Source organism: Varanus komodoensis, unplaced genomic scaffold (assembly GCF_004798865.1).
Source record: "Varanus komodoensis strain SLA01 unplaced genomic scaffold, ASM479886v1 scaffold9, whole genome shotgun sequence".
Classification (NCBI taxonomy): domain Eukaryota; kingdom Metazoa; phylum Chordata; class Lepidosauria; order Squamata; family Varanidae; genus Varanus; species Varanus komodoensis.
Window position 1 is genome coordinate 23,151,356 of NW_025336598.1, and position 27,920 is coordinate 23,179,275.

The 27,920-nt window shown below is 39.5% G+C and overlaps 1 protein-coding gene across 1 annotated transcript; it reads left to right on the top strand.

Moving 5' to 3' along the window:
* The first annotated feature begins 412 nt into the window (after positions 1-412).
* CWH43 (cell wall biogenesis 43 C-terminal homolog) lies at positions 413-26,097 on the top strand. Its single transcript, XM_044418468.1, has 16 exons — positions 413-455; positions 3,788-3,979; positions 4,143-4,263; positions 4,524-4,678; positions 6,722-6,923; positions 10,328-10,416; positions 11,304-11,558; positions 14,445-14,570; positions 16,249-16,328; positions 17,500-17,605; positions 18,539-18,674; positions 21,031-21,180; positions 22,153-22,297; positions 24,386-24,447; positions 24,950-25,105; positions 25,701-26,097. The coding sequence occupies exons 1-16, from the start codon at positions 413-415 to the stop codon at positions 25,786-25,788; spliced, it is 2,106 nt and encodes a 701-aa protein (XP_044274403.1). The 3' UTR covers positions 25,789-26,097.
* The last annotated feature ends 1,823 nt before the right edge of the window (positions 26,098-27,920 follow it).

Consider the following 27,920-nt stretch of genomic DNA (forward strand, 5'->3'; position numbering starts at 1 on the left):
AAAACAACCCACCCCTCTAATGTTTAAAATTACTACAAATGAGGTTATATACATGGGTGGGACCTACACTGTCATTTAAGAATCAGCATTAAAAATGTAGAGGAAGTTTCAGTAATGTTCTCAACTGTATCAAATGTGCCAACTACTTAGCATGCACCTACTTAATAGGTGTGGCATCTCCTTACTTTGACACTAGATGTTGCTCTTGGGCTCAGGTGCTTTCTAGTTTGTCCCACAAGAAGGTAGTTTTACAACAGGTGTGGACTGGCTGGGATAGGTCTAGTTTTCTCGCTCTGACATTCTTTACCATAAAAGCATAAATCCATTGTGGAGGAAAACCTTTTCCCCTGTCCCTTGGAACTGTATAAACATTTCTGGATAGTAAAGGGCAAGAAAGCTATATTGTGAAGCAATGGCTTTCCTTTGGAAAGAAATTTTGATGGAAATATTCTTGGGTATGTATCCAATTTATGTTGCATTCTGAATAGGTTTGAAGTAATACTTTCAGGGGGTGTCCTTTTTAATTTACTGTTTTTAAAAAGCAAAACAAAAGCTGTTGATTTGATGTTTTTCCTGTAGATAAGTTTAAAATGGTTGCTCTGTTGATAAATTGCTCCTAGGTTGTTGGTTTTTTTTTTTAAAGAATTCTATTCTATAATCTTTTGTTCTAAGTTGAACCATTACAGTTAAATTTGTGAAAGAAGGTGTTACCGGTGCTTAGTGACCACCCTTTTTCAAAAATGAATTCCTTGCTGATGATCAAAGGGATCAGTTGATACTTCTGAATATAAATTAGTTGTGTATTTTCCTTAATGTGCAGTCTATCTGTAGATGGGAGCCTGAAGCTATTGCTCTACAGTGTATGCATATGGTTGTGTGTGTAAATTTGGCAGTTTAAATTTGGAGGTAGAGAGTAGGCTCAAACTGTACATAGTGGCAGGAGATCTGTGTAATTACAGTGCAATCTCATAATCACATATAAAGTACTGCAATTTTAAGAGCAAAATGGGTATGTGGGTGAGAAAAGCAGAACCTATAACCCTTCAGCATTTCCTGCTGCACCGCCTCTGCTCATTTGTGGCACTGGAGTCTGGCTGGAAGAAAAAGGATTCTGATAACAAATTGCTCTCTTCACTTTTATATCTCCTTTGTTCTCCAGATGGGGCCCAGCCTATTTTGCATGTGACCAGGGCAACCCCAGGTTTCAACAAAAAGGGTCACCAGTATCATGTACTATCTGAGCCTCTGGGAATGAGTAAGAGGGTTCACCTGGAGTTAACTTCAGGCTCTCATGCAAGATTTGGTGGCTGTACCCCATTCTTGAAGAGTAGGCTTGCTTCCAATCTGGTCTGCTTTTATATTTGTAAATAAAACAGAAGTTTCAAAAACAAAATGAAGGAAAGATGTTTCCATTGCCCTCTCATACAAAGGAAAATAAAACCCTCTGGACTTTTTAACACTTCGCATTTACAGCTTTATTTTTCTGTGCAAGTTCCAGGAACATGTTTTTTCTCAGTTCATCATTTGGATTGCTGTTAAGAATGACCAAGGTTAGCGTTTCTTCCTGCTAGGTGATCAAACTAGCTTTGTTTGCTTGGCAAGCATGAACATGCAGTAGTTAAAGTCCTGTGAACTGCAAAGGTGACTTGGAGCACAGTCCTATGGAGATGTGTGAAAGCATTCAGTCGAGAGGCTCACACTGAACCAGTGACCAGTTTTACCTCCCTCCCTCTCCTCCTCTCACTTTGACTTTTTCCTGGGTGTCTGTTTTCCTAATTTTTGTTTATAGCAGTGTTTCAGGTGGGAAGAAAGGAAACTGGACCAGCTTCAGGATGCCTTTGCTTGGTCCCTTTAACTCCTCTCCATGGTTGCTTTTCTGGCCTTGGAAAGCATCTGATGCAATTTTTTCTGTAGGGAAGGAGGGGGGAGGGGGTCAGAGCTCCAATTTGCCACTCTGAGTTTGTAGAGTTGCCTCCAACCCTGGAGCTAGAAAACTGAACTATCCTGTGACTTCTCAGACAATGTCTGTGGGGCAGCCACTGGATCATTCCCTATTTTCTTGTGCCCAGCATCTCATTTTTGATGTGTGTTTGTCCTTTTTAATATTCAAAGATGAATAAGGTGCATTAATCTGAAATTCATAATGAAGGGCCATGCTTAAAGTATTTTGGATGTTCATATTAAACTGTGGTGATACAGAATTTATCTTGCATTGTTCCAGGAGACACATGAGCTGTTTGCTGAGACTTTGCTGTTCCTGATCATGTCCACATGTGCTCCTCTCACTCACTTCCCCTCTAAAATTCAATGTATTTTTAAAGTAGTTCGTGGCAAAGTAGCACCAAAACTAGAGTTAATAATTTGAATTAGGCTAAAATCCTATACACTTACCTGAGAGTAAGTTCCATTGAAGTCAATGGGCTTGCTTCTGAGTAGGTATATATAAGATGGCACTGCAAGATTACACTGTATCCTGCACATATCAATGCAGAACCAACACCGATTGAATTAAATGGAATTTACTACTAGATGAATGTGTATAGGATTGCAACCTTTATGCTCTTCTCATTGTGACTTCTCCTAGTTATCTGCAAGCAGTTGTTGTTTGCATTCATTCTTACATTCATCTCTAATTATTTAAAGGGTTGCCTGGTGATCATTGTGCTTAATTCTGCATGATCATGTATACAGTAGAGACTCAGAAATGCTGAACTTTGGCTAGATTCCTCCTCCCAAATATTTTATCTCTTAATTTATCTTGCATGTTAATTAGTGTATTAAAGACCATGGTAACTAATATTATACTTGTAATCATACCATTGGATAGTGACAGCTTGCTAAAACTGCCAGAATTAAGAGCTGGGAGCATGTAGCTGCCATTTTGAATATGCAAAATCTCATTGGGGTGATCAGGGGTTGCCTGTGTCATGGGAACAGAGCCAGCATGGATAATATGAGGGTTAAAGAACCCTCATTTAAGCCTACTGCTATTCAAATTGACAGCCACACACTCCACAGCTTATGGGGGGTTATAGAACACACAGTCATCCTCCACATTGTATCAACTGGGTTCATCTCTACTAGTCTGACCAAAAAACTCAGCATTTCTATTCTTTGGCCATACTGGCTGATGCTGATGGCAGTTGAAGTCAAAACATCTGGTTGGTGAAGGTGGATATATATAGTTTTAATTAGTAAATATTGAGTAAGAACTTGGTATGATTCAGAACTGATCTTATCAAACACAGAAGGTGTTTGTTTTAATTTGTTAGGTGTGCTTAGTAACATATAGTTCCTTAGGAATATTTTGTAATGGTTAGGAACACTGAAATAATTAAGATTGAAATAATGAAATAATTAAGAACTCTAATTTATGGATAGGATATAGCATTAGCTAAATGCTACTTGGCAACTGTAGGCTTTCTAGATGTGGAGTAAAAAACTGAAAACACTCTGCAAGGTTCACCTTTCATAACAAGCGAGTTACACCTGAGGAACTTGGTGAGTGTCACCATAGCAAGCTGGAAATCACCCATGAGTGTACTATGTTTGACCTTCCAAACCACTACTGACAGATTTGTTTAACACATTGAAAATAAGTGATTGATGCTTACATTAATTAATGCAAATAGAATAGAGACTGGTATAACTATCACTAGAAGCAATATCAACACTGCAATATGTTTGATCTAATGAGTTTTCACACTTGGTACTCTAATAGTATTTACAAATTCAAGTAAGATCTACTATGGAAAATGTGTGATGATGATTTCCCTCTTTATTTCAGGTTATGTTTCCTGGTCTCTTTATTATGCCCTTCCTCCAATGATCTATTATTTTCCATTACAAACATTGGAACTCACTGGCTTGGAAATTTTTGCTGTTGCATTTTTCTCTCCAGTGTTTTTAACTATTGGTCCATTTTGGAGGCTGGCCAACAAGAAGTACATCTTAGCCTTGCTAAGATTGACTATGATTGGTGAGTAGGGTATCAAAACTGTGAACTGTGTTTGTAGGGAGATCAACAACAACATAAAGAAAGGACCGACTTTTCAGATCATATTAACATTAAATTTTTGAGGGGGGCAATCATATAATGGCTACTCAGAAGTAAGTTTATAATATCAACTTTCTCGCCATAGGTTGCATAGCTTCATACCAAGCTCCAAATGCTTACCTTCGACTTTTGATCTTGGCTACTGGTGTCTCTTCATCACTGATAGTTCAAACAGTAACATGGTGGTCTGGGAACTCTTTGCAAAGGTATAGTGTTAATGGAATGTAAACTATTAACTATTATAGTAATCAAGAAAACTATTATTTTCTCTCATACTGAAAACATGCAAAAGTCAAAACTATTAGCTTAGAGCTACACCTCTCTTGAAAGAGATTTTTGAATGTTTTCAGCTGTACATAAAGAGACTAAATAATAGTTGTAGTAATGACACAACAACAGCAATAAATATATAACTGCCACATCATTTGCATTTCTCCTACATGTTTTAAAACACTCTGTTTTACAGATATTGCAGAATCTGGGGATTTTTACTAGGAAAAATTCTTCTTCTTGTCCTTCGGATTTGGTATGCCTCATTAGACCCACTCTGGAACTGTTCGACATTCAATATTGCTATAATGATCTTAGGTTTCATGGTAGCTCTTGAGAGAACATGCACAGGTGAGGTTTCAGAAGTAACCCATACTTCTTTTTGTACATTCTGAGCAGAATTTCCACCAAATGCTTGGAATATGTATGCAGACATCTGTCAATATGAGCAATAACTGAGTGGGTAGGCAATTGTTAATTCCAGTTTCCAGTTCTATCCCATTTTTAATCTGTTTTGCTGCTTCCTTCCTGTCTTTTCCTTGAGACACTTTACTGACCTGCTTGTCACTCTGATCTCAGGATCCTGCTTTTCTTCCTTCATTCCTGTCAGGCTCATATCATCACATTGCAACTTTAAGCTCCTGCTGGGGCTCCAGCAATGTCCATCTTGTTCCCTCCCAGCAGCACTGAAAACCATTTAAATTTCCCACAGTTCCCTTCACACACCATGGCCCTAGAGCACTGTGGGAAATTAAAATTTCCCCTTCCAACTGAGGACAAATAACTGTTGTGGCTCAGTACTGGTTGATTTGCTGCTATCAGCTGCTGCTGCTGCTGTGGCAATCCTATAGAGGGACCCATGGATAAGAGGGGGCTCCCAAAAGGACACTTGGTTAAGGACTCCCTCAAACCTTGAGCCGGCCCTGATTCCTATTCAGGCATAGCCTTTCCATGTGGTCATGTAAGTGAAAAGCCATATACATGCTCTGTCACCAAGGAAAATGTATATGGAACCATAGGTAAAGACAAGTGAGTCCTTTGCCCCCCATTCATTTTAAGGATTAGTTCCTTTTCTCTTCTGCTGTCCCTTGCTGTGTTTCTGGGGCAGCCTTTCCCAGCCAGGATTCCCAGGTTGAGTTATTTGATCATTTCAATAATCTTAATAACATAACAATGAATGTTTACATGATTTGGAAACACATGGGCCAAAATTGAAATAAATAGTACATGGTGGTTATTTTCTTTCTCTTTTTTGTGATAACATGGGGGGAGTGAATGGAAGCAGGCATGAATGGGGGACTGGCATTTGGTGGTTGGCAACTCCCTCATGTTGTTGTCAACATTGCCCTTATTTACATTAAATCCAGGGCTTGCCTTCATAATAATTTTTCTGCAGGGGTTCCCTGAGGCATGAAAATTATTTCAAGGTTTCCTGCAAGGTAAAAAGTTGAGAAAGGCTGCCCTAGAGTGACATGTAATGCATTATGAAAGCCAGTGTGGTGTAGTGGTTAAGAGCATGGGACTGGGACTCAAACGATCTGGGTTCTAGTCCCTATTCAGCCATGGAGCCAACTGGGTGACTTTGGGCCAGTCACAGACTCTCAGCCCAACCTACCTCACAGGGTTGTTGTGGGGATAAGATGGAGGAGGAGAACGATGCACACTGCCTTGAGCCCTTTGTAGGAAAAAGGCAGGATATAAATCAATAAACAAACAAACAAAATTATGGGAGGAGAAATATGCTAACCTACTCTGCAGGGCCAGAAGGGCTCCGTGTATGGGGCTCTTTGGATCCTAACCTATGAATGTAAATGCAGCTTTGTTTAGACAATGATTGTTCCTGGACATTCTTACTGAAAAGCAAGTTCTGTTGTAACAACTCAGTCTCACTTTAAATGATAATAGGGATAGAATTAACACCATGCCAATGTGCATTGTTTAATTTGTGACTAATTAAGTTTATGGTTGTATGCATGGGCACTTAATAACTCTTCATGCTCATACCACCATTACCAATGCAACTGTGCTGTCTTTAAAGGAGTTCACAAAAAGGTATTTTTTGAAGTGGCCTCATTGTTATGAAATTCCCTCTCCAAGGAAACCCACTAACCCTTTGATTTGTAAAATTCTTGTTTGATCATCATTTACTGATTTAATTTTGTGAGAATAAATTCACCCTTCTACCCGCTCACACATACTCTTTTATCTTACATATCTTTCTGCTTCTTGTTTTGCATTAACATTTGGCAATATTTACATGTATTCACAAAGAGAGGCTAAACCAATCTGTCTTGTATGGAAATGTTCTTAGAAATTGCTGTACAGCTACCCATGGTTTGCAGGATTAATGTTCTTTATGTTGATAGTTGTTTGTTTGTTCTTATTTATTTTTAGCTGTTGAGAGCAAGAAACAAGAAAAAACAGAGACTGATAATACAGCAAATGGAACAATTGGTAGACCTAACTGGTTTTTATCAGGCACAGCTTTTGGTAGCCTTCTGTTTCTTACTTCCTGGATTTTCGGAGAGGTTTCACTGATTTCTAGATGGGCAGTGAGTGGACATCCAGAGCCTGGGCCAGAACCTAATCCACATGGGTAAGAGCTTCTTATTCTAGAATTCTTTTTTAATAAAGCAAAACAGAGGCCCCTACAACTTAGAAATTCCACACAGTTAGATTAGAATGACATGTCTGTGGAGCCTCTAAACATATCTGGGTGATCTCTGTAAAAGGATATATAGTTAATGTGTTGGTTTGTATGACACAGGAGCTTATTGCTGGTTTATTAACCCATGATTAGCCACAGCACTTGCTAGTTTTGAAAATATGACTATGGGGTGATCAGGGGCTGTGATATGATGTGTGAATCCAGTCATCATGAGTTAATAAAGGGTTAAACAACCCACACTTATGTCAATTATCAATCAAGGCATCAGTATGGGTTCTTAAACCTTCAACCCATGATGGCTAGGATTTCACATCCCATTGTAATCCCTGATCAAAGGTTACATATTCAAAATAATTGTTATATAGGTCCTGCACATACAGCAGCTAATCATGGTTTAATTAACTCAAAACGACCCATTGTGATGTGTGAATTATGTAGGGATTGGGTTCATTCCTCCCATAATAGAGTCGTTAAAGTGTGTAGATTCATATTTGATTCAGAAGTAAAAGAGGGGGTAAGGTTGGAACTCACAGCTGAAATCCCAAGGCCATTGGACTCAGAGATAAAACAGGCAGTCACTGAGAACCAGACATTTTCCTGTTTGCGGGGAAATTCTAGGGCAAAAATCTCAGTTTTGCCCACTGAGACTGGGAGTGGGCAAACTTAATATCATCAAAATTTGGTCTCAGGAATTGTCCCAAAACCAGCATGATCCACTTTGAAGGTGAAGCCAGCTTTTTTTGGTTTGGAAGAAAGGGGAACTAGTCAGTGTGGAATCAACTTTGTGTCATTACACTGCACTTCCCTAATTGCCCAGGATTTTACTCTTTGGTTATTAACCTTTGCAATACTTTCCTTTTTGCACCGTAAAGCCAGCCTAGCTGGTCAGCTTTAACAATAATGATGATTTCAGGTAGAAAATGTTTTCTCCTAATCTGCTTGGAAGTAGGGGGAGTAGACCAGCAAGAACTGCATCAACCAGTAGAGTTGCCATTTATGTACTGTCCCAGAAGAATGCTTCACTAAAAAAGGAGAATACAAGTGGACACTGATTTGAATTAAATGTGCATATAGTTTAAATGGAAGCACAATACATCTCAGCCTGGAACAAGGCACCCTGTGTTTCTGCTGTCTTGGTCCAACTGTAAACAGGCAACTTTAAAGCTCTTGCTGCTCTTTAAATTGGACTAGAAAAGAATAGTCCTTCAAATAGAGGAGTGTGCTCTGTAACATAAATCTCATGAACAATATATCAGTCAGATCAATCTAAGATCTAACTGCATTCCTTTGTAGAAAGGCAGAGCTAGCTAGTTTTATTTGTAATATCTGGGTGGCAGACTAATAAACACATCAAGCCTTCTCTTCACAGTGGGGCAGCCATAGCCTGTATCACAAGCCAAGGTTTCCTCCTTTGAGCATTCAAAAGCGACAGACAGTTTTCCTTGCAAAGCATTCTTTATTGACCCAAAAGCACAAATCATTCAGCACAAATCTTTGAGTGGTCTTGAGAGTGGTTTGTTGACCCCAGTCTAGTATTCACCTCCAGGAACTCTCCTTATGAGCATGCCTGGGCTCCATCCCTTTGGGAGGGACCTTCTGAATGTGAACACACTCCCTCTCCATGTACCACTTGTCTAATTGGGCCACCTGTCTCTGCTGATGCCTCACCATGGGGTCAAGAGCCAGGCCTGTCTGGTCTGCATCTGAGAAACACTCATTCTCAAAGTCCCTCCTGGCAGCTGTATGTCTTGGTTTACTCCAAGGAACCACCTACTCACCTGAGGAGTCTGACCTAAAGATAAGTGTGTCTGCTTCCTTCATCTCAGTGTCTTGGCATGGCCCATCCTCCCCAGCTCCCCTTTGAGCTTTCATACTCACATTCCAATTCCAAATCTTCTAAAACCCATCCAGCAGTCCTTGAGAATGAGCACCGAAAGCAGCCATCTTCTCACTCCCAACATCCTGTTAAGTTATTGCAGCTGTTTCAAAGTACTGTCATCTGCTCACAATGATCTCTTCTTTTACACAGTGCTGGATAATAAATCTTCAACATGGGTCTTCTGAATATTTCACTTAAATTTTGCATATTTTGAATGCTTATAGTTCCTGCCTCGCTTTAGCTTTGTGATGATAAACATAAATCTGTAATTCACTAAGTGGTTAAAAACCCAGTGAGTCATGCAGGGGTTCAGAAGCATTGTGTGTAATCTGTTGGAAGGGTCCATCCAAGACTATAAATTAGAAGTTTCAGTGAGATAATGAAAGCACATGCTGAATTCACCCCACTGTAAATTCATGGAGCAAAACCACCTATATATGCTTACTTAGAAGCAAGTCCCATTTTATTCAATGGAGTTATTCCCAGGTCACTGGATTGTATCCTATATACTTAACTTTGGGTGGATTTTGCCTTACAAAATAAGGTTTTTCAGGTCCCATTACTTTCACTCAGCTACTTCATTTTTCTACACCTGCTCTTCTACTAACAGGCCAGGGTGGATCAGATCAGCTGCAAATCTGCCACAATAAATTAGAAAAACAATTCTGTATAAGCTAAGGATACTGGACTTTGTCCTATAGAAGAAGCTACACATACATAGTACCATGGATAAGTATGGCTGATTGTGCTGTTGGGCTTGAATTTCTCAAGCTACACAGAATGCTTACCCCAGGACCCCCAGCCTTTGCAGGAATAATTTTTGGGTGGGGGCTTCTGTAAGAATGGAGAAGCAGAAAAGCCCCATATACAAGTGGAAACATCTGTATGCTTCTCTGAATCCAAAGCATTTGAATCTAAAGTACATTTTGTTTTTCTATTATGGGAATATATTTTTGGCAAAATTGCTGGGTTTAAAAACCTTAGAATTATTATTTTCCCCTGTATTCCTCTGTGTTTAACATTTAAAGGACAGAGTAATTATTATATATAAGCCAAAATCTAGTACGACCATGAAATAGAACCCAGTGTGGAGCTTTACAGAGGAATGTGACTCACCAGAAAGGAGCAGAGGAGTGTGTTTCCAATTAATTCCATAAATAGGTTGTGGTCCAGTACACAATTAGTAAAACCCCTGGCACTGTTGCCAAATGGGTTTTCTTTCCAGAGCTTAGAAGAGTATTTCTTGGTACAATAAACTCTATAACTCATTGGGAAATATTTAGCTAGTATTGCCCAGCCATATTTGTCAAAGTGTTCTTCAAATATGTGCTGAATTACTTTGGACTTTCTCTGGAGGAAACAAAGGAATATAGTTTTGGCCTTCTGTCTGAGTTTTTCCAAACCCAAACATAGTAATACAGAACTTTCTTCTATTTCTTATTTCAATGTATAGAGGTGTGGTTCTTTTAGGACTGGCTCATGGGCTGATGCTGTCTTTTTGGTCTTGGTCTACCCCTGCTCTTTGTGGTTGGTGCCTTATAGGTAAGATTATATATGGAGCTCACTTGTACTATACTCCTGAAATCTCTTAAAACCAGTTCATAGGTACAAACCCAGGAAGGAGCATGACCTGCTTCTGCTAAAATGTATGGAATTGAGGCTGGTAGATCTCACTTGTGGTGACATTAATGAGCTCATCTGAATCATTTTTCTATAGGAACAATGAGTGAATGGCAACTCACAGCCATTTTGAAATGATGTGTGAACCATTTAATTTTAGAAAGTTCTGCCACTTCAGGGTTGGTACACCAGAGGATCTGATTTAAAGATTTGGTTGCTTACCTACAACTGCAGAAAGCTTTCATTTTTGTATATGATTTGATTTATATCTGAGTAAGCATAGATAGGTTTGTCCTGTTGGCACTCACCCAAATGACCCTACCATCCACACCAAAGAGTGTGTGCATACGATTGCAGTTCTAGTTTGAATGCAGACAAGATGAAAGAATGGTTGGCTGGGGGTTGGCCGTATTGGATGGGCTCTACCAGAAGAATGGTGAGGAAGTCCAAATAGGCAGTATGGTGAACTTTCCCAGTGTCCCCAAGTCAGGATAGTGTTTGTTTTGTTTTTGAAGTCATGCCATGGACATGGCTTTCAGATTATTAGAAAAGCACCAGAGATAATTGCCTTGAAGCTGCTTTCTCTAAATATATTCTTTAGATAAAAGCCATGAAATCGAAACAGTTTGTGTTACTGAAGCTGCTTTGTCTCTGCACCCCATCTGCAGGAAAGCGGATTAGAGCGTGTGTGTACTGACAGCTTCCAGAACAGTGAGGGAGAAGAATGTTATGAAATCATAGCAAGAGTCATTGTCTTTTGTTCTCAGTAATTTTCCACAACAACATCATTCTTGTTTGTCTCTTTACAGGTACAGCAGGAGCAGCTGGTCTGCTTTACTTACAAACATGGTATGCAGCCATTGCTGGTCTGCTCCTTGCCATCTTTACAATGTGCATGTGGCCATGCATAGCTGGATGCTTTGCTCGCTGTTTACACCCTGGAAAAGTCATGAGTACAGCCATGCTCGCACTGGTGTTAGAACTATTCTTCTGTGTTTGGTGTACAGCTTATAAATTTGTGCCTGGTGGAATTTATGCTAGAGAAAATTCCCATATACTTATGGGTATGTTTACCCTTCTTAACCAAGAGAACTCATCATGTTTGCTTTGCTTCATATCTTGAACTGTTCTAATTTAGAACAGTTTCACAATCCTTTCCTATTTGCCTTCTACACCCAACAATTGCAAGGCCATGATCATTCAAAGATGCTCTTTTTGTTGACAAATATGCAGAATATTTGAAACAGAGAAATGAGGTAATGTGATATAACAAGATTCTTTCATGTCTTCTAAATATACTATTGGGATAAATATTACAGGGACTAGCTAACTTAACTTGTGCAGTAACTTCTGATATTATAAACTACTGAAAATAGTATTATAAAGATAAAAGAAAAAGAACAACAAAAAAGAAACAATCACTTCTATTATATTAACCAGCCCAGAGAGTAAAAATGTTATAATCAGCTTTCCACCGAGAAGTGGGCTATTTTCCTAAAGGAAAAACAAAACTAGTCCTGAATCACAAACAGTGCTTACCCAAGATATTTTGCTACCCAAACTGGAGCTCAGGTAGCACCATACACAAGAAGACCAACACTTCAGAAGGTCTTTTGTGCCACTGAGACACCCACTGCTGCCTTCCTCGTTCTCCTGCTCACTCCGTGGTGCTACCTGAAGCAGGTTGCTTCACCTTGCTATATGGCAGGGCCTGCTTTGATGTTAAGGTTCCTGATCAGGCAGTTTGATATACCAGGAAATCACCATCAAGACCTAGAATACACTTCCCCCTTAAGGCATCTAGACATGGTAACCATTGGAGATTACTTCAGGCTGTGACTTGTGATGGCTTTTCTTATGCTTCTACATACTTAAGAGCAAAAGGAGCCATGCTGCATGGATTAGAACAAAAGCCTATCTAGTCCAGCCTTCTGTTCCTACTTTGACCTATCAGATTCCCATGGGAAGCCAATGAGCAGAACATGGATGTGATGGCACCTTCCCCTCTGTGTTTCCTAGGGACTGGCACCGAAAGGCAGGGTTTTCTCAATACTGGGAAAAACAGATAACCATCATGACTGGTAGCAGCTGACAGCAGCATTCTCACTGTTAAATCCAACCAAGTTGGAAGCCACAACTATATCTAGTATTAGTGAGTTTCATAGTTTAAACTTGCACAGTGTAAAGAAATAATTGCATTTATCTGTCCTGAATCTTCCACCATTTAGCCTTGTATGATGTAGCTTTATATGCCTCTAGCATATATTTCCTTCTCTACCTTTTTTTTCCTTTTTGGCTAAGCAGCCCTAAAAGTTGTAACCTTTCCTTACGGGTAAATTTTTCTACCATGTAATTATTTTCTGTAATTATCTCTTTCTGTACCTTTTCCAGCTCTAAAATATCCTTTCCAAGGTGCAGTGACCAGAACTATACAAGTCTGTTCAAACCATTGCTAACAGAACCTTAGCAATTCTATTTTCAGTCCCTTTCCTAATTATTCCAAGCATCTTCAAAGCAGCCATATGCTGGCTCAACATTTTTCTCAAGCTGTTCACTGCAAACCCAAGGTCTCTTTCATGGTCAGTCACCACCAGCAGTGACCCCATCACTGTATGTAGGAAATCAGAATTGTTTTGCCTCAGTGTGCATGACTGTATATTTACGTATATTGAACTGAATTTGCAAGTAAAATTGGGGGTGTATAGATTTTGTTAAACCTGTTTTATCTGTGTTTCACTGATTGTCCAGTATCTTTCATTCTGTCATCCATTTATTGACAGAATCTGATTTTTTTGAAGCAGAATTCTATTCTACTTTGCACTAATACATATAAGTGCAATGTGGAACTAATTGCACATTAGTTTAATTTGGAACTAATATGGAACTCTGCTCTATCCATTTCTGTTTTAACCAATAAAATCTAGTCTCTCCTCTTATCCCATGACCATTTGGTTTCTTAAGAATTTTTGGTGAAAAATGTTGTCGAAAGTCATTTGAAAATCAGCATAAGTAATGTTTATGGTAGCACTGCATGCTTGCTGAATCTGTCGAAGACCTCTAAAAACTTGGTGAGATAAGTTATTTTTGGAGGCTCTCCTAGTCTTCTACATACCTGATATTTAATTTTATATTTAATATCAATTTCACCAATTTACCTGGAATGTTAAACTACAAATGCTGTATTATCCTGAATCCTCCCTAGGTCCCCCTTTTAAAATTGGCATTATTTCATTTATTTGGAATAATAAAACCCTCAGAATTCTATTTGAAAATATTATTTTAACAAAAAATGAAGGCATGGAAACTGCTATTTCCATATGTCACTCTCATGCAGCTATATTGACTGTTTGGTAGTGTAGAACTCTTAAAGATCGCTTTCCTAGGGAAAGAGTTCTCCTAATGCCAGCCTTAGGAGTTAGCAGGGCTTTTTTTGTCATAGAACGCACCGGAACGGCGTTCTGGCACCTTTTTTCCCCAATGGATTTTACAAAGTGATTTTGAATCGCCTGTCAGTGTAGCACGTCAGCAGCAAACATCATTAACATAGTGCCTGCGGGCTGCTTTTGTGTCTGCGCGGCCCGGCTTGGGATGCTGCTTGGCTTGGGATTGGTGTGTGTAGTCCTGCGCTGAGTGCTTACTGCTGGCAGCGACGCACTTTTTTTTTTTTTTTTTACAAAAAAAGCACTAGGAGTTATGAATAATTAGTGTTTCTAGAACAAACACTTATGCTTAGTAGTCCCTTGGAGGTTTAAAAAAAGTTGGATGGAACAATCCTAGGCATCAGTGAAACTTACTCCAAGGTAAATGTGTATTTAGTGCCTAACTGCCTAATTTACAGCCTAACTGCCATTAAACTCTTCAGGATGCAATACTTTTCCAATAGACTTTAGAAACAAAACAAGTTTCATTTTTATTTGCAAGTTTTTCATAAATCTACATTTTTATTACAGGGATTGTCATGCTATTTATTGTCATGGGTGTGCTAGTTGATTGCAGGAAGGATCTTCACTGTCTCTTTGGAGTGAAAAATAGCCACAAGCCTCTCTTTAAGCAAAGTGAAAAATTTATCAAGTTATGTAAGTATTTATTTTCTTCATTCCTAAAGACAAATGCCAGCTGCCTTACAGAGCATTCACTGTGTGATGCAAGGGGATGAGGATGGGTGTTCTTAATGTAAATAAGTTCTTAGACCAAGGTACAGACAACCTAAAATGCTACTTAAAGCATTCATGGTCACATTTAATAATGTATAATTCCCAAATGTATGCTATTATTTTCTCTCCCTTCCTTAAGACATATTCTCAGGATAAAAACATCTAGATCTACGTACAAAAAGCAAATTAGTTAGGAGAAGAGTACAGTACAGTGTTTTGTACCAACTTCAAAAGACTTCCACAAATAAGAAAATTGCTGGAAGGTTGGTGGTGGGCATACTGTCTCTTCTCCTTTCCTGGCTAGTTGCAGTCTAGGTGTCTGTGAATTAGAAACAAATTTAACCCCCCACCCCCATCCCAAACCAGAATCTGACACAGAGAATGACAGAGCTAAGAGAAAGATGTGTTTGGAAGCTCACAGTACTCTTGTGCACTAGGTCTCTCTCCTAAGACCTGATGTAGGAGCAGAAGATGTCTGTGCCTGTAGCTATGCTATATTTTTAAATAAATGCAAGTACAGGGTGGCACAGGGAAACAGGAAATTTTGGAACTAGGAGTTGGCGACCCTGGGGCATCAGCAATTTTTTGGAACCAGTGCGATCTTGTTTAGAACCCCTTGCCATTAAGTAGTTATAATGGAGCAGTGGAGTGGTGTGCAAGGAGCGTTCGTTGTAAAAGCCTTTTATAAGAATGGTGATAGTGTGACTGCTGCACAAAGGGAATTTCAGTGTCATTACCACTTAGGATGTCATGATCATGTCCCATCTGCTCATGTGAGTACAACATGGGTGCATAATTCCAAAGAAACGGGTTCAGCCTTAAAAGAAGAAGTTCCCAGGTGGTGTTCAACAGTGACATACCATGGCCCCCGAGATCCCCAGATCTCATTGTCTGTGATTTTTTTCTGTGGGGACATCTTAAAAGCCAAGTGTACCGCCCATTGCTGAACTAAAAAGGAGGATTAAAGAGGAAATCGTTTGCATTCCTCTTGACTTGTTACATCAATACAGAACTTCTCAACTGAGTTTCAGAATGTGTACAGAGAAATGGACAACACCTTCAAGACATAAAATGAATATTGAATGAATACTGATTACCATCATTAATTGGCTATCCTATGCAATACATTTCATCATAAAATGTATTTTGTATTTGTGCATATCCTGTTTCCTTGCGCCACCCCGTATTATAAACCTCCCATAAGCCTCCATCCTCCTCTTTCAAACAAACTCCAGGTAAGCACAATATCAGAGACCAGACTATAGACTGAAACAATAGAAAGAGGGAAAGAATATAATCCTGCCTGTGCAAGAACCTGCCTTGATATTTATTTGTTACATGCATGTCCCGTATTTCTCCAAGCAGCTCAGGTGACATCTTTCTACTCTCCATTTCACCCTCACAATAATCCTGTGAATTAGGTTGGCCCAAATATACCTAGTATGCTACATGGTTGTGTGAACACTAGAATCTGGGTTTCCCTACATCTTGGTCCAATACTCTAACCACTATTCCACACTGGCTCTTTTATTTATTATATTACAAAAATGTGTTCTTCATATTAATATACCATGTGCATCTCTCTCTCTCCCTTTTTCAGTTTTGTGGCTGTTTGTTGGTGTAGGCTTACTGGGATTAGGATTGCGATATAAGGCTTATGAAAAAAAACTAGGCCACGGGGTGAGTAATTTGCTTCTCACCTCTAATGTAATGGTATATACTTAATAGTACTTCTTCAGGTGTACCTACTAGTGCAGAAACATTACATTGGGATGGAGTGTATGGAACTCTACACAGAGGTCTATTACAACATCTGTGAAACTGTGAGAATACACACTAAATCATAAATAATTGTTCAGCAAGATTCCGATACTCAGTGCATGTCAAAGAAGCCAGTTCAGTCTTAGACCATCAAATGATGAGAAATCAAGCTATGTATGCATTGCATGAACCCTGACATAGATAGGAATCTGGAGTGGGGCCTATGTTTGGTTGATTAAAGGATTTATAATATTATCATGTCTCTGGCTTGCACTTGGATTAGGTCATAATTTGTGGAATAAATTGTACTTTGGCTCTCTTATATTTTATTCTTATTTATATTTCCTTAACAGGGTATACCCCACTTCACAGATTTTCACTAGCAAACAAGACAGGTCCCTGCCCCCAAGACATTAGAGTAGGAAAGCAGGGTAGGGAAGTGCAAGGGCAGCACATAGAAAGGCAGTCATATGCTTTTTCGCATAATTACAATTGGGGGTAAGATACAGAGATGGGGAAGGCATTGATTTGCTTGCCTACATTCTCTAAAGAAATCACTTCAAAGCTTGCTTTGGCTTGCTTCCTTTTTCATTTTCAACCTGTTTAATTTCTTGTTCAAACTGGAAAAGTGCACATTTCACATGGCAAAAGTCTTAATTTCTGTATGTATTTTCTCAAAAGCACACACTTTCCCTACATGGACTAAGGCATGAAAAAATGTGAGCATGAGTGTAAGTGCATTAAAAAAAAACAACCTGAATGTGACTGAAACTTCAGGAATTTGCAAACAATTCCTGGGAAAAAGTCACCCCTGCCAGTGTTCAGGGTTGTGAACAGGACAGGTCCTCATGATTTGCAAACAAATGAAATCCTAATGATCCCTAATTAGACTGGAATTAGTTATTTCATTTTATGTCACTATTTCCTTCCTGTTACCTGTTCATTTACATATTCTATTTACATCATACCACCATCTGTAATGTTCTCAGCCTCTTTGAGATCTTTGGTTACTGAGAGGTTAATACGATTATATGAGTTAACACCACGGAAAGAAACCAATAGAATATTTTCCTTCTCACCTTCTCTGTAGCTTCCAAAGAAGGACTTCTCTGCTCTGATTTGGCCATTCAGATTCGGCTATGATAACAATGGATGGTCTAACCTAGCACAATCAGCTCTTCTGCTAAATCAAACAGGTACTTTCAACAGCATCATTTGCACAGTATGTTTGCCTTGCCTTCCATAGTAGACTCCTCCACTGGTGATTAGGGGGAAAGGGGACTTACTTTGTTGGCTAGGAGATACGAGCCATTGATGGCAGAAGAACTCATTGTCTTTTAGCAGGTGATAGGAACAACAGCTCAGCTAACAATTGCTGTTATAGAAACAAAGGAAGTAGGCTTTGTCAGGTCAGATTGTGTGTCCATCTAGCCCACAATGACTGACAAGGGCTCATCAGAATATAATTTTCCTGTTATTTCTATGTCCAAAAAAGCATACTTTTGTAAACTACTCAGCCTCAGCTATTGGGAAGTATACCAATGAAATAAAGAAAATAAACATTTTGTTGCAGGCACAAACTATAGGACAGGCTCTGCTCGTCTTTATGCTAGCATTTTAATAATTTCTGTTTAATATAGCAAATTTATTAAGGGTGCAATCCTATGCAAATATGGACAGAAAAAAAGTCTTGCAAAGTCCATGCTGTCTGGAGAATGAGGGGAGTTGTAGGAGTTTTTAATTTGTGTGTGCACATGCTTGGTTGCACCCTAACTCTGTATTATTTAACATACTAAATGGCTAGTGCCTCTCTTAGCTGCTAAAATGTTTGTGATGCACATAAGGCCAATTCAGTTTCAAGTATTCCAACAAGAGTGAGATCTTCTTCATAGCCTGTTACCTGATCCTTTTAACTGGAAATGCCAGGCATGGAATCTGGGACTTTCTGCGTGCAAAGTATGTGCTTGGCCACTGAGCTGTGCTCCCTCCCATTTCAGATAATACAGAAATAGTAAAACTGCTAATGCCGGATCATGCGGAATTCTTGTAAGGAGTATTGAATGTATATGAATACCTAGAGAGAAAAGACTTCTTTATTAATACGGTTTAATTCATTTTTTGTCTCTTAGGTGCAGATTTTATCACTATTGTGGAGAGTGATGCCTCAAAACCATTCATTGGCAACAATGACCCAACCATGTGGTTAGGAGAAAAACTTGGTTTTTACACAGATTTTGGCCCAAGTACTCGGGATCATACTTGGGGGTGAGTGTGTCCAGAAGCAAATTAGGTGTTTAAAGATATCAGTGTGTTATATATTGCAATGGGAATTCTCTTGCTGAATGAAGTGAAGGAACTGCAATCTCTCCTAGCTAGAGCTGGTGGTGGCTAGATGATGAAGCCAGTGACATACACCCTAGCTACTTGGCTAGGGGTGGAAGGAAACAATTCAACAGGCTTTTTGTTTATTTGATAGTAACCATTTATATCTGGTTTTTTTCATTTTTATTTGCAAGTTTAATTATGTTTTCCCATCCCCCCACATTCATCCACCCACACACAACCCTTTGTCTTCTGAGCTCTGTAATTGCAGTGTGCTTTCGCATAATGCACACTACTTGTTACAGCTTCCTTCTTAGGAAAAAATAGGGAAAGGGACAGGTGAGACCAGGGAGAAGGGAGAATCTTTGCATGAGATGAAGAAAGAACAGAAAAGGAAATGTGAGGCATTCATTGGCTTTATGATGTGATGTGCATCAGTTGTACATGGGGTGTGTGTGTGTGTGTGTGTGTGTGCGCGCGCGCGCTTGCAGAAGAAATCTTGTTGGCTCATAAAAGGCAACCTTGGTGGGCTCTAGGCTATACTGTCTTTATGGAAAACTGATGCTGCAGAACAGACTAGCAGTGTCTGCCATCCATCCTATATGCATGCAGAGACACTTACTGGCATGCTTACTGTTTCTTTGAACCATGAGAAATTTTAGCGGGCAGCAGTCTCGGTTTCCTTAGGATGAGAGCTCTGGTAATACAAGTCTGATGCCTATTTTATATCTCCTGAGTAGAAATTGGCTTCAGGCAGCTCTCATCTCTTTTAACTTCATATTGCTAAATCATCACTTTCTCTTTCTCTTCCCCCTGCCACTTTTCAACACACACAAACCTGATTTGCACATAACAAACCAGGCCACCATGATTGAATTTCCCCTTGAGTGTTTCTCATTGTGGTGGGAGCTGCCATATTGAATATTCAGGCCATGACAAGGGCACACTGTAGATTCTCCTTATGTGTTACCGCCAGGGTAGGTTGGCGGACAAAACACCCAGAAACCAAAGGGCTATTTTAGGTTTTGAGGTGACTTGTCCTGCAACCCCTCAACAACCCACGTTCACTGTGTTTGCACATAATCAGAAGTTTTGTGCTCTGAATATCCAAAGTGGCAGCCAGTACTGTGTTGAGAAACCTTGCAGGGAGATTCATCTATGGTTACTTTTCATTCTGTGTGAACCAGAACACACACACCTGTAGTCTTTCCTTAGAGTAATTACATGTGCTACTTTGCAGAGGACAAAGTAGGCACCCTCTGTTTGAAGCCTTAAAGGTAGAGATTTAAAGATAAAGATTTACTAGAAGGCAGAACCAGCTGAGGTCTTGAAATTCCCCATCATCAATTTCCAGACAGCAGATAAGAAAGCACACGAATCAACTGGTCACATCTTTCCCTACTGCTTTTAAGATGTGCTGTACCTCTATTTAAATTATAACAATTATTTCTAAATGTACACCCATACCTATAAATTAGCACACACACATTTTAATGCAAAGCTTGCCCTTTTTTGGCAAGGTATAAGCTCTATCCAATTCTGCTGCCTTCTAAGGGTTAAAATAAACCTTTTGGGGGAAATTACACAAATTCTCTGAAGCGCAGTTACCTCAGCAATAATTGATCCAAAATGAAGCTATGATGGAGTGGTGGGGGAAGTAATTCACATTTGTCAATGCCATCAAGACTCAGGAGAATTGTTGAAATGGGGGAGGACACTGACAAGTGTCATTTCAAGGTGTAATAGCAGAAAATGACATTGCCAGCACAATCTATTGTTGCTGCTAAAACATGACATTGTGTGGAGTTGGGTACTATTTTTCAGATGTGCTATAAGATTGTTTTTAAAGTTGTGGGCCTTTCAGGCAGAAGAACCATTCATACACATTTAAACCAAGTGCATAAATAAACCAGCCCTCACCTAACTTCTAGATGCTTTCCCTATGATGTCATGGAACATAGCCTTTTCCAGAGCTTAATGAATACTCATTCCATGCTTCCCTCACTTCTCCTTTGTTGAACTCTGCATAGGCTTACCACACCAGTGGGTCATGAGACAGCCTGTGTTGACTTCTGCCATTACATCAATAGGTTTCCTTCTCAATATTCGGGTCCCAGGCAAACATTTTGGATCACAGAACACCAGAGGCTGGTCTGAATTTAAACTATGCTTTGGAACTAACAGTATTCAATCCGTTTGCTTTAATGTATTCCATTTATATCTAGCTTTCTTCTTCTTGCAAGGAAACCAAGGTGGTTTACATGATCCTTTTCTCCATTTTCTCCATTTTATATTGCAGAATGATGGTTCTGTCAAGGTACCCAATTGTGAAATCCAGGCATCATCTTCTCCCCTCTCCAGAAGGAGAAATAGCACCAGCCATCTCCATGACGGTGAACTTCACAGGAAAACTGGTGGATTTTGTGGTTGCGCATTTTGGGAATGAAGAGTATGTATGAAAATCATTTCCATGGACAGAAAATGCAAATGTATGAACTAAGCAATGCAGTTGTTTGTTTCAGGCACACCTGAGAAAATCCTTGGATACCGACAATAGATGATGAGGATCAGTACTCTGGTTTCATGTTCACTGAGTAGCAGATAAAAACAATAGTAGAAGTTAGAGTAGGCAAAGCAGACCAAAAGAAATAAAGGATGGTATTGAAAGACTCAGGTTTGCTGTGTGAAGCATAGGACTATTTAATGTAGCCTTCTCCAATGTGGTCCCTTCCCAAAACATTACACTGCATTGTGATTTCTATCATCCTCATACTAATGCCATTGGCCATTCTGGCTGGACATTATGGGACTTGCAATCTTTCTGACATATCTGGAGGACACCAAATTGGAGTATATTGCAAAGTTCATGTTTCATCACCTGATTAGAGGTTGGATATGAACTGAGTCCATTCAAGTGTGGTATGTGGCATTCTGTCTCCTGCTTTGCAGAGATTATGAATATTCTGGAAGAAGAATTGAGGGTGAAGTGGGGAAAGAAAAATGTCTTCCTTTTACTTTGTTCACTGGACAAAGAAGCTGGGTTTTCGTCTGTTTTTTAATGGTTGTATTTTCTCTTTGCAAAATTGAGTGTCCTGTGAGAAAACTATCCCGAAAGTGTCTATGAATGTGTTGTTGAGGTGCTTGCTAATTATTAAAATGAATAGAGTGTTGGACCTAGATAGAGGTCTGGGCACTACTGGGTGGTCTTGGAGAAGTTTACAGCCTCACATGACTGTAATAAAGATATAAAGCAATAACTTCATGTATGCCACCTTGGCTTCCTAGAGAAAGCGTTGCACACAAATGTGATCACTAAGAAATTTCATGGATTGCAGATGGTGTTAGTCAAGATATTTGCCCTCCCATGAATGTCATGATTTCTCTAAAAGGAAGATTTTTAAAAAGTCTTCTATTTTTGCAGAGAAGACGTGGACCGAAAGCTCCAGGCAAAAGCTGTTTCTAATCTATTGAAGATGAGCTCCAATCAGGTCGGGTTTCTAGGATACATCACGTCAGCTCCTGGCTCCAGAGATTACCTGGAATTAACTGAAAATGGCAATGTTAAGGTATTATGATGTGAAGGATAAAAAAGAACAACTCGAGATTAATAACAATATAGATTGGTGGCATATATTTATGCCTGAAAAAGTAAACTGAATGAAACTCTGTGTGCAGAGGTAAAAGATTTCAAGATCAGCTCTTCAAAAGTTCAGATTTATTTTTAACATCATTTTCTCCCCTATAAGTGACCATTAGGGTAGCTAGATGTAAAAGGGGAAAGGACTCCTATGATTTTAAGTTTTAATTTCAACTCAGTCCTTATGTCAGGTTAGATCATTGCCTGTTGAGATTTATGCTACTAACGGCTTTTCCTCTCTGTGAGGGGGCCCATTAAAAATGGTTCCTCAGAGAAGCTGATGGATCCAGATGGCTTCCAGAAGATTTTGGGGACAGGGAGAGGTTCCAGTTGATATGGCTGGTGTTTCTTTAGAAGCCCTGGTTGGTCCATGGAACAAAGAGATGACCCAGATGGCTGACATAATTGCTTGTGAGTGCTCTCTCTAGTAGAGCTCATATGACTGTGTTGTATGCACTGGAACAGAAAGCCATGAAACAATACTGGAGACAGCTAGAGTGTAGATGGAGAAGCACTCCTAGTGGGTACAGTCAAACTTGGTATGTACCCATAGTCAGGCATTCTTAGGGGCAGTGAGGGTGGCAAAAAACCAACATCTCACTGACTCTGTTCCACCTTTTATTTGCTGCCCAGCGAAGTTTTGTAGGGCCTTCTGGAACCTATTACATGTGGGCTCCAAGGACATCCTAGATCCATTTGAAGGTTGCTGTAATATATTCACTGAGCTTTTCCAGGAAAAACAGTGACAGCGAGACCATTTCTGGAGAAATCCTTCCTGGACTTGGAAGATCTTAGTAACATTAAACTGGTAGCAAATATTTTCTTCCTGGGCAAGGTTCCTGAGTGGATGGTGGCCAACCAGCTCCAGGCACTCATGGATGAGATAGATTATTTGGATCTGTTTTTCTGAGGATTCAGGCTAGGCTTGGCATGGAAACAACATTGCTTGTTTTAAAAATGATGGCCTATGTCAGAAGGGAGACAGAGGAATGTGAGCCTGTTGATATTTCTGAGTCTCTTGGGGTCTTTTGATACCTTCAGCCATAGTATCCTGCTGAGGCAATTCTCTGAGCTGGGAGTGGAAAGTACTCCATTGCAGTTGCCTACTTGTTACTGGCTCCAGAAGATGATACTTGGGGAATATTGCTTGGCCCTGTGGATTCTCCAGAATGGATTTCCTAGATGTCAGTTTTGTCTTCCGTGCTGTTGAACATCTACATGAAACCACTAAGTGAAATCATCCAGGGCTTTGGAGTGTGTTGTCACTAGTATGCTGATGACACACAGTTCCATCTCCCTAACAGAACTAACAGAAAGACAAGTCCCTAGAAGCAAAAATGGCAAAACTGGGGCTGTCATACTTTGTACACATCATGAGAAGGCAAGACCCCGGAGAAGACAATCATGCTAGGGAAAGCTGAAGGAAGATGATGAAGGGAAGACCAATTATGAGATGGACTGAATCCATAAAGGAAGCCACAGCCTCAAACTTGGAAGAGCTAATACAGGTGTCATGAACAGGACGTTTTGGAGGGCCTTCATTCATAGGCTCACCTGTTAATGGTTGCACAAGTTGATGGTGCACAACAGCCACATACTTTGGTCATCTCTAAATTAGATTATTGCAATGCACTGTATGTGGGGCTGCCCATAAAGACTGTACAGACGCTTCAGCAAGTGCAAAATGTAGCATCCAGATTAATAAGAGAGACTAGAAAACCAAACATATAAAACCAATGTATTGGGTGCCTCTGTGCTTCTAAGCCCAATTCAAGGTGCTGCTTTTAACCTTACATAGCTCTGAACCACAATACCTGATGGAGTACCTGGCCCAACCTGAATCTGGATTGGAAAAGGTGTTGTAGCTGCTTAAATCATTTTATATATTGTATTTGGAAAAGTTTTTATTGTATCGCATGTTTGTGTTTTTATGAATTGTGTACTGCCCAGAGTGCTTTGGCTGTATTGGGTGGTGATACAAAAAAGAAACAATAACAGCAGTTTTACTACTGTTTAGGATATCGACAACACAGATCATGACAGATGGTGCAGCTATATAATGTATCGTGGGTTAATAAGGTATGTTAATGGATAATTTATTTTCCTTTAGCCCTTCTCTGATGTTCTTAAGGTCTACTTATGTCCCCTTTGTACTGCTGTTTTGATGCTGTGCACACATACAGTCTTACTCGTATAATGAAAAAGGGGTCATGGAAGAATGTGGGAGCAGATGTTGTGCTCAGCACAGCAGGTCAAGATATGAGCAGATCTCTGTCACAACTGAATGGAGCATCATTGCTACACCCTCTTCTTTCATGGTATAGGTGGATATCACCAATCCAATTTAGTAGAGATTTGCCTTCATGATACATGCTTTCCTTGGTGCTGTCTGTCTCCTGCATAATCAGGGCCCTAGCAAATAATTTTGCATAATGAAGGCACGTAATGACAGTTTTAAGTATGCTGGCTGTGGGACTATGGGAACTGTAGTCCAACACATCTGGGCAGCACCAGGCAGAAGAAGACAGAAGGATGACTAGGATGTTTCACTTCATTGAAAAAAATTCTGCATTTATGGTAGGTTGGGGTATGCTCGAATTTCTCATGCTCATCTAAGTGATTCTGAGCTGCAATTGGCAAAATTTAGAATCCCAGAGGATCCTTTGAATTACATGGACAATGACAAGATTGCTATTGACCCCAGTGAGGTTCCTAAGGAAATACACTTCAGCTCCAGGTTAGTGTTTTTTTAAAAATAAAACTATGTATGCTGTTTTCACCTAGTAGAAGTATGAAAGTGAAATATGAGAAATGAATCAGTACAGTTCAGCCATCTATTAGAATGTTTTGGAGTTGAAAGTTCCTTTTTTGTAATGCTATGTCTAATTGTAGGAATATGATAAGGGAATATGGAAAAGCTTCTTTTGGAAAAGCTTCTTTTGTTGTAGTTTTGTGGTTAGATTTTCATGTGAAAGTCTAAGTGAAGTCAAGGAAACACTTAGTGCTATCATATGCATATTTATTCCAGCATAAGTTCCATTTAATTCAGTAGGGCTAACCGTGCAAAGCTATCCATGTCTAATCAGAAGTAAAACCCATTGAGTCTAGTTTGTAGCATTAGTCCAAAGTTAGTGTACAAAGGACTGAGGTGCATCTCTATATAAAACTTGTAAAAATTAGTACTAGTTTAGTCAGGGGAAACACAAAATTAAATAGTTCAATTTCTGCATAATGTATTCTAAGTTTATATTAATATAGTATTATGTTTAAAAACTGCCTGATTAGGGAAGTTGTAACATGTTTATGGGATACACTTTTTTTTTTTTGCTTAGGTTTGGATCCTACAAAGAAGGACACAATTATGAGCTGAATCATCACTTTCACATGAACACACCAAAATACTTTAAGCAAGCTAATTAGAAGAATGACCTTCCAATATAGTCACAAAAGGGAAGAAAAAAAGTCAGAGCACAATTACTGGATTCACTTTAAGCCTAAGTAAGACACATCAAACTTCAAAAGCAAGTTTCCAGTCTTTATGATTTGGGGATACATTTCTAAATACATATTTAATATACAAATACATACTTAAATACATAGAAACTACCTCATAAAATCACAGAAGTTGGAGCACGTGGCTGAATCCAATTTCTGATGATGGTGACCTTGCATTTATATGATAATTTATATTTACAGGGAATTATAATCAAATTTGCAGATGACACAAAACTGAGTGGAATACTTAATACTCCGGAAGACAAAAAGAAGATCCAGGGTAATCCTGATAGGTTAGAACACTGGACTGAAAACAAAACAAAAAAAATGAAATTCAATAGGGACAAATGGCAAGTCCTCCACCAAAGAGAAAGACACCAAATGCATCACTACAAGTTGGGGGATATTTGGCTCAGCAATATCACAAATGAGAAACAGCTAGGAGTTGTTGTAGACTGCAAGCTAAATATAAGCCAACAATCTGCTGTAGCTGCAAAAAGGTCAAATGCTATTTTAAGATGTATTAATAGAAGTATCACTTCCAAATCATGTGAAGTAGTAGTTTCCCTATGCTCAGCACTAGTCAGATCTTATCTGGAGTACTCTGTCTAGTTCTGGATACCAAAGTTTAAGAAAGATGCAGACAAGCTGGAAAGGGTTCAGAGGGAGGAAGGCAACAAAGATGATCCAGGGACTGGAAACAAAGCCCTGTGAGAAGAGATTGAAAGACCTGGGCATGTTTAGTCTTGAGAAGACTGAGGAGAAATAGGATAATATACTATAAGGCTGTCACAAAGAGGAAGGACAGGATCTCTTCTCAATCATTCCAGAGTGCAGGACATGCAATAACATGCTCAAGTTACACCAAGCCAAATCCTGCTTAGATATCAGGAAAAATTCCCTGAGTGTTAGAGCAGTACAACAATGGAGCCAATTACCTAGGGTGTTTACGGGCTCTTCCACACTAGAGGCATTCAGGATGCAACTGGACAGTCATCTGAGTGGGATGGTAACTTTGTGTGTTGCAACAGGATGTGAGCCACCCCGAGGCTTCGGCGAATGGGGTGGCATAGAAGTCTCCTAAATAAATAAATATATAAACAAACAAACAGCAGGGGATTAGACCTGATGGGTGCCTTGGCCCCTTTCAGCTCTACTATGATATCCCATCTTTTTTCTTCTTTTGAGGAACCCAAGGAAGTTCACATAGCTCAGCTTTATCCTCACAACTACTCCTCTGTGAGGTTGGCTAGGCTGAGAGTTTGGCCCAAAGTCACTCCGTGAGCTTCATGGCCAAGTGGAAACTAGAATCCAGATTTCTCAAGTCCTCAATCCAATGTTCTGACCTCCACACAGTAAGGTTCTCTTAAAGCTTTAGCATCCTAAACCATCATCCTTGGTTGCCCAACAGAAGCATATTCAATTATTTATACAGTAATAAGCCTAATGTGTATAGTTAATTTAGGATATAACATTCAGCTTTTCTTGGTGTTTATTTTGGGTTACCTTGATACAGAATTTTGACATGGGTGTTTCAGTGCAGAATCCACACAAATAAGTCTTCCTGTTCCATTACTTGCCTGCTTTTTGCATCCAATAAAATAGGGTTTCCTTGCATGGCACAATGCAGACACCAAGCTTGCTATGGTTTGCTGTGCTGTATGAATCCAGGCAGTAAGGCTTGTTTCACACCTGGGTTATTTGAGGGTTGCCTAACCCATGAACAGTACCTGCCATCTGGGTTTTCATGACATGACAAGCCATGGTCATGCTTGTCTTCATTAGGAGTAGGGAATGGCATATAAATGCAAATATAAACAAACAAATAGTATGCCAGCTGTCTGTGGGTACCTGGACTATTGTGACATTTGTCACGGTAAATAAAGCCACAGTGGGCTGTTGTGTCCTGTGACCCTGATTTTTATTTTATTTATTTATTCATTTATTTAGAAGACTTCTATGCCGCCCCATTCGCCGAAGCCTTGAGGCGGCTGATGTATTGCTGTACTGCCTATAAACTTACAAACCAGCTGTCTTTTAGTACAAAGCTGCTGTGA

What these genes read in the sequence shown, in the direction of transcription:
- CWH43 (XM_044418468.1), top strand. Translation starts at nt 413, where the DNA reads ATGGCTTTCCTTTGGAAAGAAATTTTGATGGAAATATTCTTGG. An exon ending in AAAAAAAACTAGGCCACGGG is followed by an intron (nt 16,329 to 17,499) that starts GTGAGTAATTTG and finishes CCTTCTCTGTAG; the next exon opens with CTTCCAAAGAAGGACTTCTC. An exon ending in CTGAAAATGGCAATGTTAAG is followed by an intron (nt 22,298 to 24,385) that starts GTATTATGATGT and finishes ACTACTGTTTAG; the next exon opens with GATATCGACAACACAGATCA.